This window comes from Scyliorhinus canicula, chromosome 8 (genome assembly GCF_902713615.1).
Source record: "Scyliorhinus canicula chromosome 8, sScyCan1.1, whole genome shotgun sequence".
NCBI classification, from domain to species: domain Eukaryota; kingdom Metazoa; phylum Chordata; class Chondrichthyes; order Carcharhiniformes; family Scyliorhinidae; genus Scyliorhinus; species Scyliorhinus canicula.
In genome coordinates, this window is record NC_052153.1 from 176,761,726 (window position 1) to 176,780,176 (window position 18,451).

General features: G+C 44.4%; 1 protein-coding gene across 1 annotated transcript in view; it reads left to right on the plus strand.

The window, feature by feature from the left end:
- Positions 1–6,568: 6,568 nt before the first annotated feature.
- Positions 6,569–18,451, plus strand: part of vegfc (vascular endothelial growth factor c) — a 203,180-nt gene continuing 191,297 nt past the window's right edge. Inside the window, exon 1 of the mRNA XM_038805755.1 lies at positions 6,569–7,213. Coding sequence (XP_038661683.1) covers positions 7,097–7,213 — 117 coding nt within the window. The 5' untranslated portion in view covers positions 6,569–7,096. The remainder of the gene's footprint in view (positions 7,214–18,451) is intronic.

Below are 18,451 nucleotides of genomic sequence, written 5' to 3' on the forward strand. Positions count from 1 at the left end.
CTTGCTATGGGGGGAGTGCAGCGAAGGTTTACCAGGCTGATTCCTGGGATGGTGGGACTATCATATGAAGAGAGACAAAGAACAATACAGCACAGGAACAGGCCCTTCAGCCCTCCAAGCCTGCGCCGACCATGGTACCTGCCTAAACTAAAACCGTATGCACTTACAAAGTCCGTATCCTTCCATTCCCGCCCTATTCATATATTTGTCTAGATGCCCCTTAAATGTCGCTATTGTATCTGCTCCCACCACCTCCCCAGGAAGCGTGTTCCATATATTTGCCATCCTCTGTGTAAAAAACCTGCCTCGCACATGAGTTCTAAACTTTTCCCCGTGCAGTTTAAACCTATGTCCCCTAGTACTTGACTCTCCTACCCTCAGAAAGAGCATCTGACTGTCCATTCTGTCCATGCCACTCATAACCGTGTAGACCTCTATCAAGTCGCTTCTCAACCTCTGTCTTTCCAGTCAGAACAGACCGAGTTTATCTAACCTCTCCTCATAGCTAATGCCCTCCAACCCAGGCACCATCACAGTAAACCGCTTCTGTACCCTCTCCAAAGCATCCACATATCTTCTGGTAATGTGGTGACCAGAACTGTACACAATATTCCAAATGAAGCCTAACTAAGGTCCTGTACAGCTGCAACATGTCTTGCCCATTTTTATATTCAATGCCCCGACCGATGAAGGCCAGCATGCCATATGCCTTCTTGACCACCTTATCCACATGCGTTGCCACTTTCAGTGATTGGTGGACATGCACACCCAGATCACTCTGCCTGTCAGTACACGCAAGAGTTCTACCATTTATTGTTGTAATTCTTATATGCGTTGGACATTCCAAAGTGCATTACCTCACAATTGTCCGTTTTAAACCCCATCGGCCATTCCTCCGCCCAAGACTTCAACCAGTTTGTATCCTGCTGTATCCTCTGGCAATCCTCTTCACTATCCGCAACTCCACTAGGTTTTGTGTCGTCTGCGAACTTACTAATCAGACCAGCTACACTTTTTACCAAATCATTTATGTACACCACAAACAACAAAGACCCCAGAACTGATCCCTGTGGAACACCACTAGTCACAGTCTCCCATTCAGGAAAGCAACCTTCTACGACTACCCTCTGTCTTCTGTGCCCAAGCCAGTTCTGTATCCAACTTGCCAGCTCTCCTCTGATCCCACCTTTTGTGACTTCACCTTTGTACCAGTCTACCATGAGGTACCCTGTCAAAGGCTTTACTGAAGTCCATGTATACGACATCTACTGCCTTTCCCTCATCTAGCATCTTTGTCCCTGCCTCAAAAAACTTGATCAAATTAGTGAGGCATGACCTCCCCCTCACAAAACCATGCTGTCCATCACTAATAAGGCCATTTGTTTCCAAATGTGAGTAAATCTTATCTCTAAGAATCTTTTCCAATAATTTCCCTACCACTGACGTAAGGTTCACCAGCCTATAATTTCCTCGATTATCCCTGCTGCCCTTCTTAAATAATGGAACAAGATTGGCTACTCGACAGTCCTCTGGAACTTCACCTGTAGCCACTGGGGATACAAAGATTACTGTCAAGGCCCCAGCAATTTCCTCCCTTGCCTCCCGCAGTATTTTGGAGTAAATCCCATCAGGCCCTGGGGATTTATCTACTTTAATGCTTTTTAAGATGCCCAACACCTCCTCCTTATTAATATAAACATGACTCAGAATATCTACACACTTCAACTTAGGCTCCTCATCCACCGAGTCCTTCTCTTTGGTGAATACTGAGGCAAAGTATTCATTTAGTATCTCTCCCATTTCCTCTGGTTCCATACATAGGTTCCCTCCAATTTCCGTGAATGGACCAACCCTTTCTCTGGCTACCCACTTGCTCTTTACATATGTATAAAACGCCTTAGGATTTTCTTTAATCTTGTTTGATGTGAAGTTGGCCAACCTGAGTTGAGCAACCTGAAAAAGATTAAGGACATACAAAAGTGGAGATGTTTAAGGAATGGATTGCAGAATGTCGGGCCCAGGCAGTGTTCAAGAGTCAAGAATTGGCGGAGCGCAGAGAGGGCCGCTGAGTTACTCGAGGAGGCGACAGAGATAGGAGAGATGGGGCCATTGAAGGACTTGAAAACAAGGATAAGAATTTTGAAACTTAGATTCTGTTTGTTCATTCTTCATTCATCCTGACGTCTAATAAAGTAATTAACCCTGTAAGCACAGAGTTTCAAATTATTTCCACCCAACCGCATTGCAGAACAATAAAATCTCTACTTTAAAGCCACTCTGACATTCCCCATCGAGGTTCATGTTAGAATTTCCATTTTGGTGTAGGGCTGGAAATCTGCCATGATCTGTGTAACTATATCCAGCATGAGTTATAGCCTTGGAAAAAAAGAGGGAGGGAATTAAGGAAAAAATGTACAAATTTCTAATTATGAATTGCTTTGAATGTTATAAGTATAGAAACAAATTACCGTGTACTCCGTGGGAACAGATTATTCTCGTCTGCTGTAGCTGGCTATACAAATAAATCTTGACCTTTATTCACTCCCCCATCCATCTCATAATGAGTTATGTAACTGGTTGTTTCCTACTTTGAATATTCATTAATTCTATTGCACAAAGCCTAAATTATTTCTACCCAATCACGTTGCGATAAAGAAAACCAGCAGACATATCACCATGATATACTCCACCTGGGTTTCAGATGGAGAGGAAGGTTTGTCCTATCATTGCTTTGTGTATTCCTGGTCCTCATCACTGCACAATTACTGGCCATGCCTTCAGCTGCTTAGGGCCGAAGCTCTGGAATCCCTCCAAAACCTCTCTGCCTCCTGTTACACTTTTAAGACAATCCTTAACACCTATTCTATTGATCATGATTTTGGTTACCTGCTCCGATATCTCCTTATGTGCTTTACGTTTGTTTGACCGATGCTCCAGTGAAGCACCTTGGGATATGTCAAAAATGTTATATAGATAAAAGCAGTTGCTGCCGTTGTTTAATTCTGATCTGAACAGATATTCAGAAGCCCCTATGAATAAATTGGCAGAGATCGCCCTCGGCAAACCTGCAACTCCAGTTGCAAGGCACAGGTGTAGAGATGCCTGGAACTCCCATGTGTTTCGAACTTGATTTAAGGCACATGTGCCCCGTACCACACTCCTGTCACATCTGTCTGCACTCCAAATCCTCAAATGTGCTTGTGATTGATATCACACCTGCGCCAGTTTCATTCCTATGCCCTTCTTCACATCCCTCCTACCCCAGGGTTCCAACATCAGTCATATGGCGGTAAGGTAGCACAGTGGCTAGCACGGTTGCTTCACAGCGCCAAAGATCCCGGTTTGATTCCCGGTTTGGGTCACTGTCTGTGCGGAGTCTGCACATTCTCACAGTGTCTGCATGGGTTTCCTCCGGGTGCTCCGGTTTCCTCCCACAATTCCCGAAAGATGTGCTGTTAGGTAATTTGGACATTCTGAATTCTCCCTCTGTGTACCCGAACAGGCACCGGAGTGTGGCGACTAGGAGCTTTTCACAGTAACTTCATTGCAGTGTTAATGTAAGCCTATTTGTGACAATCAAGATTAGAAAGAAAAATAGAGCTTCACAGCACTAAAAAAGGCCCCTTGGTCCATCATGTCGATGCTGGCCATTCTTCAGCGCTTGGCCCGCAGTCTTGTATGCTGTGGCGTTTCAAGTGCTCATCTAAATGCTTCTTCAATGTTGCGAGGGTTCCCGCCTCTATCACCCTTTCAGGCCGTGAGTTCCAGACTCCCACCACCCTCTGGGTGAAGACGTTCTTCCTCACATCACCTCTAAATTTCCTGCTCCTTACCTTAAATCTATGCCCCTGGTTATTGACCCTTCAACTAAGGGGAAATGTTCCATCCTATATACCCTATGCCCTTTAGAATTTTGTACACCTCAATCAGATCCCCCTGTATCCTTCTCTGCTCTAAGGAGAACAACCCCAGCCTAACCAACCTCCCTTCATAGTTGGTACGCTCCGGCCCAGGCAACATCCTGGTGAATCTCCTCTGCCCCCTTCCTAGTGCAATCACATCTTTCCTGTAATGTGGTAGCCACGCCAAATTGCCCCTTAATTGGGAAAGATGAATTGGGATACTCTAAATTTGAAAAAAACCCACTGATGTTAGACTCACAGGCCTGTAATTACCTGATATTTCCCTACTTCCTTTCTTGAATAATGGTACCAGATTAGCTGCCCTCCAGTCCTTTGGCGCCTCACCTGTGGCCAGTGAGGAATTGAAAATTAATGTCAGAGCCCCTGCAATCTCGTTTATTGCCTCGCACAGCTGCCTAGGATGCATCTCATCTGGGCCTGGGGATTTATCCACTTTTAAGCCAGCTAAATGTTAATCTGTCCTGTTATTTCACAGTCCACCTACCGGCTTTCTATAGCTACATTGTCCTTCTCCATACTAAACACAGATGCAAAATCTAATTTAATATCTCACCTACATCTTTCAGTCCCACACATAGGTCACCACTTTGGTTCAACTCTTTCCCTTGTTATGTTCTTGCCCTTAATATATTTATAAAACACCTTGAGACTCTCCTTTATTTTATCCACCAATGTTTGTTAATGCCCCCTCTTAATTCTCCTCATTTATTTTTTATGTACACACCCTGCACTTTCTATACTCCTTTGAGTATATCTATTCCTTTTCCACTAAGGCTACAGATGTTCCACATGTTCCACTATGAGCAGACTAGACACAAATGGTAGAATTTTCCCATGATATTGGATAGATGATTTGGGGCAAGTGGACTGGGGAAGTTCTGGGACGTTTTGCCAGTCTGGATCCCACTGTGACAGCACCCAATTTTAATGTATTTTTTCATTGAAATGCAGCGTCACTAGGTAAGGCCAGCATTTGTTCCCCATCCCTAATTGCCCTTTAAGGGCTTGCTTAGCCATTTCTAAGTCAACTAACAATCAACCACAATGCTGTGGGTTTGGAACCACATATAAGCCTGACCAGGTATGGATGGCAGATTTCCTTACCTCAGTAGCATTAGTGAACCAGATAGGTTTATAACATCACCATCTCTGAGACTAGCTTGCAACTCAAGATGCATTAACTGAATTCAAATCCCACCAGCTGGCATGATGGGATTTGAACCCATGTCCCCAGAGCCTGGACCTCTGGATTATTAATTTATTAAAATTGACACTGTGCCACCATCTCCACCTGACATCCCGCTTTCCCCTGGGCAGCACTGAAGGAAAGCAGACAAACTCCTTCTGTCTGTTGGGTAAATAATTAAGACGATTTCTTCGATAACATCTCCCAAACCCATGGTCTCTACCACATAGAAGAACAAGGTCATCAGACATATGGGAACACCACCACCTGCAAGTTCCCCTCCAAGCCACACACATGAATGGATACAAAAATGTGTTCTTGAGGAGATGGAGGGTGGGGGTCCAGACCAAGGGACACAGTCGCAGAATAAGGAGCATAAAAAATACACAAACACACAAATTAGGAGCAATCCCCTTGAGCCTGTTCCGCCATTCAACAAGATCATGGCTGACCTATTGTAATCTCTGTACCACATTTGGACACTAAGGGCAATTTAGCATGGCCAATCCACCTAACCTGCACGTCTTTGGACTGTGGGAGGAAACCGGAGGAAACCCACGCACACATGGGGAGAATGTACAGACTCCGCACAGACAGTGAATTGGTTCCCCAGCAGGGAATTGAACCTGGGACCCTGGCACTGTGAAGCCATAGTGCGAACTAGTGTGCTACTGTGCTGCCCTGTGGAACTATGAACCTGTACTCCTAGATCTCTTTGTTCTATAACTCTCCCAAGCACCCTACCATTGACTGAGTAGGTCTTGCCCTGATTTGATCTACCAAAATGCATCACATCACATTTATCCAAATTAAACACCATCTGCCACTCATCGGCCCACTGTACTGGCCCAATTGATCAAGATCCCATTGCAACCTTATGCGATATACTGCAGGGCATTCTTCTATCCAGCAGAACCTACTGCCATCACACTCTCAGGCAGCAAATCTTCAGTGTGCTGTCCATTGTTGTTTGCAGGAGGTTTGCTGTGTGCAGATTTCCCATTTTTTCCCCCACATCACAACAGTGACGACACTTCAAGAAAGTACTTAATTGGCTGTAAGGCACTTTGGAAAGTCCTTTCTGGATGGAAGGCGCTATATCAATGCAACCCCTCTATTTTATGCCCGTTGCTTTAGAGCAGGAGTATAATTCTCATTGTCCTCGGGGTGTGTTAGCCGAATTGATGACACTCCAGTAGCCGCAACTAATGAAATATAATAACCCCCCAAACCAGCCCCCTCCCCCAACCCCGTGCAACCTGGAGGGACCTGTCAAAGCTTCAGACCGGGAGAAGATACAAGCCAGAAGTTGACATGTGCATTTTATATTATTTTTGTAGCCACGTGGGGATTGTCAGAGCCGCTTCCTGGTCGTGTACAGCTGAAATGTGCACGTGTCCCTCTCTCTGGTATCCCTTGCCAAACTCCTTATATAAATAGTGTAGCCGGAGATCAAATCCAACCTCGTCTGTGCGGGGATAGAGCTACATCCAGTTAAAGGTTGAGGGGAACTCCGAGCTGCCTTGCACATTTAAACATGCCATACCTCCCTGCGTGGCTCTCTTACACCCAGCAGACAGAAGTGCTTTTTCACCCGATCGCCGATGTTCCCTCAGTGAAAGCACGGCACATTCAGGCAACACGTGGATAAACTTGATTTGTGAAAGAAGTGTCACTTTTCCGTTGGAACGAACGGCCCATCCAGCGCCACCCGTCCTAGGAGATCATCACGTTTCTGGCGATTGTACAATCTGTGAAAGCTTGAGGAGCCCTCTTTATTTTTAATTTGGGGAAGGGGGGTGGAATTCATTCTCACCACCCACCACCAACCCCCTTCCTTCCACCTTGATCCGTAAGAGGATTTGTGTTTTTTTTTAGGGTGGGGGTCGAAAGAAAAAAAAACATAGTCGAGGGATCCGAGGATTATTATTATTGCACTGGGGCAGCCTCTGAAAACGCCGCCTTACTGCTGTATCCCAGCACAAAGATGCTCATTCTGGAGATCTCCCTCTTTCTGATTTACACCGCCTTATTGCAAAGGGACTCCGCTTACGAATCGAGCCAAGACTATTACGATGATTATCAGGAGCTGGGAGAAGCGAAGGTAAATGGGGGTTTTGCTTTGTTTTTTTGGTGGTGCAGTTGGGGGGGGCTTGCATGTTGCTGTCTCTTAGCTACTGTTCAACAAGGGGATCACCTTCACTTTCTAACAAGCGCTGCAGGAGTTTATTGCGAAGCTGGCACTGGATCCTCACTGGGGGCACAGGGAGCTGGGGGGCCAGTCCTGTTTCTCTAACACACACTGATATGTCGATTTTTAAAAACACAGTTATGCCATTTTCGATATATGTCCTGTTTTGTGGACTACTTACACGTGACTTCGCAACTTTTAACCATGTTGTTTTTTAATGCACTTTCTAATGTATTTAAAATACATAACATGTTAGTACATTTATGTATCTTTTAATACACTTTATGCAACTTTGCAACTTTAATAGATGTGCAACTTTTTATGTGTAACTTTTTAATATGCCATGTCAATTTCTCAGATGTATCATTTTAATAGATATAACCTCTCGATACATACATGCAACTTTTGATACATATATAATGTTTGATTGCACCGTGCATATATTTATATCAAATAGTTAGCATTTGTAGAATTTTGGAATTTGCTGAACTATTTCTCTCTCTGAAGTAGACAGACAGACAGAGAGAGAGAGAACAGGAACTGGAAGTTTTGCTCTTGGTGTTCACTGACTTGTGCCGCGAGTTTCTGTGGGATCTTTCGCTGGCTGGGATGGTTTGAATGTTGTTGGGTGTCCGAGCAACAGCGGGGAGATTTCCCCACAGCCTCTCCTCACAGACTGGCGACAGATTTCAGCTTACTTTAGTTCAGACTAAAAACCCGGAGTACGAACACACACGGCGATCTGCATCTCTCTCGACATTACAGCCCAAGCTCCTGAAAAAAAGTTACGAAGTGGCAGATTTAAAAAAGATATGCGGAGAACTCTCTCTGCTTCGAACCGGATGAAGTGAAACAATTTTGTCACCGAGCTTCCCTTTCTCACAATAAATTCGCGCGTGTTTATCTTCAAGGGTGGTAGATGCAAATGTGGGTATTTATAAATCGGGTCAGGAAAGCTCCACTCAGCCCACGAGAGGACAATAATTTTTATTCGCTATTTTCTTTAAGGCAGGAGGGATATTGTGTGTCTATGTCGTGAACTGGAGGAGGGGTCAGCTACAGGGAAGGGGAAGGATTAGAGAAATTAAATGTGGACCCCCCCCCCCCCCCCCCACGCCCCCCACTTCGAGGTTTACAGAAATTAATTCCACCCGTAGGTGTTCTGGAGAGAGGTCAGGGGGAGCAACTAAGACAATCTATGGGTTGGAGAATAACTGGGATTTTGGCATTCTTGATTGAGAGTATATAGATGTCACTGTCAGGGCAGTGTGTTTAAATTGCTAGAAGGGAGGGGAATGACCTCGGGTGACATAGGGAGATAGAACATAGAACATTACAGCACAGAACAGGCCCTTCAGCCCTCGATGTTGTGCCGAGCCATGATCACCCTACTCAAACCCACGTATCCACCCTATACCCGTAACCCCCCCCCCCCCCCCCATAGACTCGATGGGCCAAATGGCCTCCTTCTGCACTGTCGGGATACTGTGAGTGACAGACATGGAGTGAGGGTGGAAGAGCACAGAAATGGACACAAATTAAGAGAAATGATCTGCACTGATGCATACAGAGAATGAGAAGGCAGCACGGTGGCAGAGCGGTTAGCCAGAGTCCCAGGTTCAATTCCGACCTCGGCTGACTGTGTGGAGTTTGCACTTTCTCCCCGTATCTGCGTGGGCTTCTTCCGGGTGCTCTGGTTTCCTCCCACAGTCCAAAGATGTGTAGGTTAGGTGTGGTATTGAGGTAACAGGGATAGGGGGGGGGGGGGGGGGGGGAGTGGGCCTGGGAGGTGGGGGGGGGGGGGGGGGGTGGGCCTGGGAGGTGGGGGGGGGGCTCTTTTGGAGGGTCGGGACAGACTCAATGGGCTGAGAATGGCTCCTTCTGCACTGTAGTGAGTGATTCTATGGTTCTAATGAGCACAGGTAGAGGCAGGACACCCACACAGAGACAGAAAGGGCACAGGAAGAGGGGGGAGGGGTCACAAAGACAGGACAAGAGGAGGAAAAAGCATAAGCATACACAGCTTCCAGAGTAAGATAGCACCCAGGTGCACAGACACATAAGTGCTGGTGTCATGCAAAGAAATCTCACATAATCAGAACTCTCTCGTACAAGAAAACAGTGAAGAGATCTCAGAGAGAGAGACACACATACAGATATAGAACTATCAGTTCAGAGACTTATAAATGCACTCAGTCACATACATAAAGAACAACAGATGAAGAGTGACAGGAATACAGAAGAGAGAAAATGACACAAAGGTCATAAGTGCCCTTACGAAGGCAGGGAGACACACATAGAATCAGACCGAAGCAGACAGACTTGTAGGGCATTGTTAGTAACAGGCGTCTGCTTCTTCCGTGGTCTGCTGCAGTCTCATAATAAAGGAGGTGAAATCTTGCTGGTGACTCTCCATCCGGGATTGATTCAGAATAAAAATGTGAGCAAAGTGCTTAGTGGCAGTGGTTCTCTGTTCAAACCACGCTCCGCTGAAGACTGACTAGGAAGATTAAAGATTCCGAAGGAGTTACAGAGAAACAGTGCTGCAACTGACACACAGCCCCAGAAAGCGAGAGAAAGAGAGAGCAGAGAGAGAGAGAGACTGATGCTAGAGGTACGCAAGGGCAGTCAGCAAAATTAAGCGAGCAAAGTAGGTGACAGACAGTGAATGCATAAGAGAGTGACGGTTGGCACGTTTTAACTTCTCAATTACACATTCAGAAAAGGTTGGAGGAGCAGAAGATGTGGGTGTGTCTTCTTGAAAGGTAAAAGGAGTTCTCTTTCTGCTGTCATAGCTGGAGGGCGCTATCACTCACTGAATGGGGCTACTGTAACCTAGTCCAATCTTCTGCTCACTGGATTGAAACATTATGTTCGATTTTTGAAAAAATTGTGGACTCCAGATGTTGTGCTGTTGGCATTTTGCAGAGTATGTTCCAGTTGAAAACATTTGTCAACACTGCTGTGAAAGGCTTAACCCCTCCCTGCTGTTGTTGTTAGCTGGTAACTGCATGTTCCCCACAATTGCCTTTCCTCCGACAGTCTTTTCTCTGACCAGTCTTACTTTGTCTCAACTCTTATCTTTTCTGACTTTTCAGCATTCCTTGCTCTCTTTCTTTATTCATTGGTGGCGGGCATCACTGGCTGGGTCAGCATTTTAATAGTAACCTGCATTGCTGTGGGTCTGGAGTCACGTGTGGCCCACACCAGATAAGAATGGCAGATTTCCTCCCCTAATTGGGTATTAGTGAAGGAGGTGGGTTTTTACAACAACCGACAATGGTTTCATGGTGATCATGAGATCTTTTAATTCCACATTTTTATTGAATTCAAACTTCATCATCCGTCATGGTAGTAATTGAATGCAGGCCCCCAGAACATTATCCTTTGGGTCTCCAAATTACTGGGCCAGTGATAATACCACTACACCCCTGCCTTCCATTATCATTCACAGAACTGTATGGTCCACAGCCAAAAGTTGAGAAGAACATTGACTTGCTGAAATTGCTGAAAATGGTCTGCCAAGCCATTTTCCCTTCAAAAAAAGATGAATACAGAAGAGTCTCATGGCATTTTTGACATGGTAAAGTTATAGAACATAGAACAGTACAGCACAGAACAGGCCCTTCGGCCCTCAATGTTGTGCCGAGCCATGATCACCCTACTCAAACCCATGTATCCACCCTATACCCGTAACCCAACAACCTCCCCCTTATCCTTACTTTTTTTATTAGGACACTACGGGCAATTTAGCATGGCCAATCCACCTAACCCGCACATCTTTGGACTGTGGGAGGAAACCGGAGCACCCGGAGGAAACCCACGCACACAGGGGGAGGGCGTGCAGACTCCACACAGACAGTGACCCAGCCGGGAATCGAACCTGGGACCCTGGAGCTGTGAAGCATTTATGCTAACCACCATGCTACCCTGCTGCCCCTGTGCGAATGATGTGGCCAAATAATTTGATGTAGTTCACACCTTTCGGTTGTGTATGTAAACAAATGAGAACAGGGTTTGTTGAACAATAATTGCACCCCTTGTCAAAGTGTAATTATGCCATAAAAGATCAACAAACGTCTTCACATGTTCATATACAATAAAGCCTAGAACGCAGCATTCAATTTGGATGTTTGAAGTAGCTGCAGAACTGGCCGAACGCTAGCATGTGTCACTCAACCAATTCTATAAAAATAGGCCAACTACCAATTTTTGACTCATTACTTTTATGAGATAGTGCTGTGTGCAAATTGGCTGCTGTGATTCCTTATATTGCACCGGGAACTATGCAGCATGGTGGCACAGTGGTTGGCACTGCTGTCTCACAGTGCCAGGGACCTGGATTTGATTTCAGCCCGTGCCTGCGTGGATTTCCTCTGGGTGCTCTGGTTTCATATTGCAGTTCTATTCCCCATTGAACCTGTAACAGTGTTGTATTGCAGTCCTATTCTTCATTGAATGTGTAAGAGTATCATATTGCAGGGCGGCACAGTAGCACAGTAGTTAGCACTGTTGCTTCACAGCTCCAATGTACCAGGTTCGATTCCCGGCTTGGGTCACTGTCTGTGCGGAGTCGGCACGTTCTCCCTGTGTCTGCGTGGGTTTCTTCCGGGTGCTCCGGTTTCCTCCCACAGGTCCCTAAAGATGTGCTGTTAGGTCATTTGGACATTTTGAATTCTCCCTCTGTGCACCCGAACAGGCTCCGGAATGTGGCGACGAGGGACTTTTCACAGTAACTTCATTTGTTGTGTTATGTAAACCTATTTGTGACAATAAATATTATTATTACAAAGAACCATACAGCACAGGAACAAGCCCTTCGACCCTCCAAGCCTGTACTGGTCATGATACCAACCTTTGCCAAAACCCTCAGCACTTCCTTGTGCCGTATCCCTCTATACCCATCCTATCCATATGTTTGTCTAGATGCCTTTTGAACGCATCTGTTATTATTATTATTGTTGCAATTCCATTCCCCATTCAACCTGCAACAGTATCATATTGCAGTTCAATCCCCATTGAACCTGTGACAGTACCATTTTGCTGTTCCATCCCCCCTTGAACCTGTAACAGAGCCAAATTGCAGTCCTACTCCCCATTGGACCTGTAACAATTGAATATTGTAGTCGTATTCCCCATTGAGCCTGTAACAGTGTCATACTACAGTCCTATTTCCTATTAAACCAGTAACAGTGCCATATTGCAGTCCTATTTCAGTTTGAACCTGTAACAGTGCCATATTGCAGTCCTATTTCAGTTTGAACCTGTAACAGTATCATATTGCAGTCTTTTCAGAGGAAGCCACACAGTTTGACTGCAGCCTGACAGCTGTAAAAGGTCCACCAAGTCCAGCACTTCCCCAGCCATTGTGAAAGATAACAGCAAAACATACCAAAATTGCTGAATGAAGCTCGTTGCATGGGGATCTAGTGCTCTGGGAAATCATGACATAGTGTAAATACGTGGTTTCTGCTGCAGAGAAATATATAGAGTCATCACTGCTGAAGCATCTGTTAACTGTGCACCACGAGAGAAACAAGGGAGAGAATTACTCTCCTGAAGAAGCTGATACCTTCCAAGCTGATGTAAGTCTATTTCTACAAATCTAAAATGACACGAGGCAATTTTGACTACCATGATGTTAGCTGCTGTGGCCTCTGTTGCTACTTGACCATTGGTGATGACGGGCTGGGGGGAATGAACGTTATCTTATTACATGCACAAACTTATATTTTATCTTCAATGAAATTCCAAGTTTCTCGATTTAAAAAAAATAAGGATCTGCAGAGACCAGAAATAACTTGGCTGGTAGTTGACACAAACATTCTTAATTTTATCGCAGAGTAAGTTACTATTTTTCCCTTATAGGTGGCATGGTGGCACAATGGTTAGCACTGCTGCCTCACAGCGCCAGGACTTGGGTTTGATTCCAGCCCTGGCTGACTGTGTGGAGTTTGTACGTTCTTTCTGTGTCTGTATGGATGTCATCCGAGTGCTCTGGCTTCCTCCCACAGTCCAAAGATGTATAAGTTCAGTGGATCGTCCATGCTAAATTGCCCCTTAGTTTCCAAAGATGTGCACATTAGGTTAGGCTATGGGGTTTCAGGCTTAGCGTGGGGGAGTGGGCCTAGGTAGGGTGCTCTTTCAGAGGGTCAGTGTAGACTCAATGGGCCGAGTAGCCTCCTTCTGCACTGTAGGGATTCTATGGATTCTAAATCTATAGCCCAGAAATTGCCAGAAAGATAATGGGGGGTGAATGATGGCTGGCATTATTGATGTTTAAACCTCCCCCCCAGCAATCTGTGGTGCAGAAGAACCAGGGTTCTGATTCTCCTGGACGATTTGCTGTTAGCTTTGCCATAACCCCACAATAATTACCTTCCTACTGTGAGCTTCCTCACTTTGTATCCCAGAATTGTTGGATCTACACTATTAATATGTGTGAATCTATTCACAGCCAATTAGAACTGGTATTTCAAAATTGCTTATTGTCACAAGTCGGCTTCAAATGAAGTTACTGTGAAAAGCCCCTAGTCGCCACATTCCGGCACCTGTTTGGGGAGGCTGGTACGGTATTTCATGTTGTAATGACTTGATTTATGGTCGTGACATGAAACTAATCGAAGGAGACCCATAAACAGAAAATAAAAGTGCGGGAGTTTTACGTTTGAAAGTAGTAAATTGTTTCTAAAGTTTATTTCCTTACTTCACCTTTCTGTCTCCACTCTCTCTTAACTCACTTTCTTCCTTCCCCCTTTTTATTGTTCATTCTGTATCTGATTTGATGTTAATTCACCTTATTACCTACTATGTCATTCACTCCATTTTTTTCTCTATCCTTTTATTTCCGTGGTTACTCAGATAGAGCTTTGGACCTGATGTTGAAGAGGTCCTTAATGCCCTGATAACCTACTTATCAGCTCTCAATTGCAGCACTTTAAGGTGCAAAAGTAAATGTGCTGACGGCCGCATTGAAAAATCTAATTCCCTGTACTGTGCGCTGCACCAGAGACTTCTCAGCCAATGTAAAGCAGGAGAACTTGAGTTTCAGTATAAATCTGCTGTTAATATTGTGATTTTGCAATGGGGCGGGTGATGACATAGGTGGGTTTTAGAGACACAATGTAAGCAACCAGGAGAACGAGTCAAATGAATAAATAATTTATTGATTGACACAAGTGAAGGCCCGTAGCAAACTTCATGGTCGTATAAATGGAAAAAGGGCTCAAGTTACCAAAGCAAGTTCTCATACAATCGTCGTAAGGTTCCAAAGTGGGTTTGATGTCTGGTACTGGTCGTGATCCACAAAATACACAGCGAGTAATTCACACCAGAATCCAACATTCTCATCGTTTCCACCATAAAACTTCCGCCCTTTACCATTATTTGATGATCTACTTATTTAGTCTATTGTTATACCGTCAATTCATTGTGAGACCGTGAGAACGAGTGAACATTAGGCTTTATTATCCATGAACTCGCCTGCCAGAGTCGGCTGTACAAATAAGTGCCACCCACAGGTGGCCGGGCTATATATGGCCGTGGTGAGGGCGGAGCCAGAGGCGGAGCTCACCGGGGTTCAAGTACAGTACCTGGAAGTAGCCCGTATCATCACTTCCAGGTCATAGGTCACATCATTATACAGACAACTCATGCATTAGGTGAATGCATTCACCACATCTGTCTAAGGGTTTGCAGATGAACCTCATATCCCAGATTGATGTGGATGCATTTCTGGTTTGAAGGTCGGCAATTCCTTCTGGAATTTCCGGTGGCCATCTTGTGTAATGCCTGGCTCTATTTGGTGACCATGTTGGGCGAGGGACAGACGTGATCTAGAAAGTGGAGGACCGAGTATCGGAAATGCAGTTCCTGCAGTACCTGGCCGCTTGTGACATCACAATTTATTGACAACTCAGTGAATGCACTTTTCTAAACTGAATGTATTGCCAAAACAGCTGTTGTACAGAGTTGTTTGCTAAAAAGGATATTTTGATAGTTCATCCAACAGCATCTGTCTTTTTAATGAATGTGGAAAACCACTCGACATAAGGGATTCAGTGACACACCTTGCTGTTAAATAGTTCTACTGTTACACGAGCGAAGATTAATGAATGGTAAATTGTATGTTGAATCCGTATATTTGTACTCATTCCTACTTGTTTTCCAATCTTTGTCATGCTAATAAAGTTGTTTTACTTGGCAGCTACAATTCCTTTCTGGTGGTATTAAAATTTATGATGTGGGCAGTTTAGTTACTAAATAGTCATGATGTCTCATTGAAAAGAAACAATCCTTTCAAAATTAATTTTAAAAAGGCTTGATGTTAAGTATCCCAGTATGGCAGAGATAAGTCTAACTGTCCTTACCCGCAGCGAGAACATGATGTGATGAAGCCCACGAATATCTGGTTTCAGCATCTTTGGGGTGTATGTTAGTCAAAGTGGTGTAAACTCCCCCAAATGTTGCCAAATACCAAGCTCTTCGGAGTCCTTGTACGAGATCACTCTTTCAAATTTCAAATTATGTCACTATGGAAGAAACTAGAACGTTATGAGAAATAGAATGTACAGCTCTACCTGCTCAAGTCACCTCAAGGATAAGAACCCAATAAAATGCGATCCCAGATATAGAATGCCAGCCTCTATGTACTAGCCCATAGCTGATCTTTCCCAAAACACAGCCAAACATTCACAAAACATTGTGATCTGAATGTACATACAATAATGGCAGCTGCCTGATCTGGTCAATGCATCTCTTGCAAATACTGGGGGTAATTTTAACTTCCAGAAAGAAAACCCCCAGGATATCTTGGAATGTTGATTTCACACACTACCTATTATTACTCCGAATCTTTGCAACTGGATCATGAAGTGAATAATTAGCAAGTGAGTCAAAGATATTGCCTACAAATGATTTGGTGCAACTTCATAGTGTCTACACAAGAATCACTTTCTGTATAAATTCGATATAGATCTTGTAAGGGGCTGGTTTAGCACAGGGCTAAATAGCTGGCTTTTAAAGCAGACCAAGGCAGGCCAGCAGCACGGTTCAATTCCCGTACCAACCTCCCGAACAGGCACTGGAATGTGGCGACTAGGGGTGTTTCACAGTAACTTCATTTGACGCCTACTTGTGACAATAAGCAATTTTCATTTCATTTCATTTCATTTTCATTTAAAACTAAAACAACAAATTCTGGTACTTTTTTTTAACTGAAGTATTGTTCAAACTCAATGGAATATCTGTGAATTAAGTAATATTTAAGGTTTTATATAAGTTGTTGGGGTTCAGTTATCTCAGTTAGGTGGAGCATGATGCAGACTGTTACTAATGGTGTGGGTTCAATCCCCACACCGGCGTTATGTATCATGGAGGTTTGCTTCCAGCGTGTGGAGTGGTGACCCACAAGCAACGGGTTGCCAGAAAACCCTTTCTCTCTAATGGAGAGAGATGCCAGTCATCCTTTGGGGCTGTGGCGATGTTGATGCAAGCTTTCATTTGCAATTGCAGTTCGGGTTCTGCCCTTGCCTAATAATACCGATCAGCAACCCTATATTCCATGATATTAGAACCAGTTCACTCTTTTAAGTTAGCTTCTACATTGGAGCTCGTCATCTAACAGGGGTTTCATTGCTGACACATTCATTGAACAAATCGATACAAATCAATTGTTATTGGGTTGCGCGCTCGTTGTCAGGGCAGGCTGCTGTTGTTTATGGATATAGAGCAGCAGGGTCATATCACCGACAGCTTAGCAAATTCTTGGGCTGTGCAGCATCGTGGTGTGCTGTAGCTACTGACCCTAATTAGTTTATGACCTATGACCTCAGTTAGTATAGGAGATAATGGTTCGTTTACATAATCTGAAGTATGTGTCATGATTATTTGCCAGTCCGGTTATAATATCCATGTGCCTGACTTAATATGCTTGCCACATTAACCCATTAGTGGCGTTTCTGTCTCTCGGGGTGCGTTCACATGGCCAAATTGGCAGCAGTGCCAAGCCAGGGCCATTTTGTCCCATTTTGAAACAATATTTATCCCACAACACACATCACTAGAATGGATGACATGGTTATTATCACAGTGCTGTTTGCGCAGGTTGGATGATGCGTTCACCATGTTAGTGACTCAACCTCAAAGGTACAAAATGGCTGCAAAGCACTTCGTGAGGTGCGATAAAGGTTTGTTTTCCCTGACCACTTTGTCACCCCAACAACAAGAGTGTGCATCGAAAAATATGGGGAAAGTATCAGAAGCCATGTGTTCAGTGGGTTGGCTAGCTAATCTCAAGTATCAGCCACCCTGATTACAGCCGGTGAGAATTACGTCGCAGGCCTTTCACTGTGTTATATGTACATAATAGTAAATCCATTCAGTGAAATAAATATGCATATTAACCTAAATTGGTCTGCTTCACTGGCAAAGCAAGTTACAAAATAAATCTGCTGTCAAGAATAATGTTCTCTCATTGAGAATGCAATAGTTTTGAGAGCCTTTTATAAATTAAAATTACTGTTTGGGTTGCACAATGCAATTTCTCCGGGTTGCAGTCTCAACTTGCAAGCATTCAAGCTTCATATTTACTTGTACAGGAAATTATTGAAAACAGTTTTTGGCAGCGATATTACAGGCTTAGGCTTAGGCTACGCGCTAGTTAGCTCCCGGACCCTGCTCTCTCACCAAATTAGATCATGGCTGATCTTCACTCTATCCTACCCACCTTGGTTCATTAACCCTTAATACTATTTCCAGACACAAATCCATTGATTTCCTTTTTATTAATTTTCACAGGACCAAGTCTCAACAACTTGTTGCCCCAAAGAGTTCTTTGTTCTCACTTCTTTGGCAAACGTTAGCGGATGTATCATACTGTCTTGGGCATGATTCTGAGTTGGTGTCAAAACGTCCTTACAGGAAGAATGGGGAAATCGATCCAAGCTACTCTCCAAGGGATCAGTTCAAGAATGTTGCTCCACAGGCCTGAGAATCCTTGAAACCACTTCTGGGAGTGATTTCTGGGAACTGAAGGATGGCCCACCCTCACCCCTTGAGTCAAAATGTTCAGGGTTCAAATCCCACTCCAGGGACTTGAGCACATATTCTTGTCTGGCATTCCAGTGCAGTCCTGAGGAAGCACTGCACTGT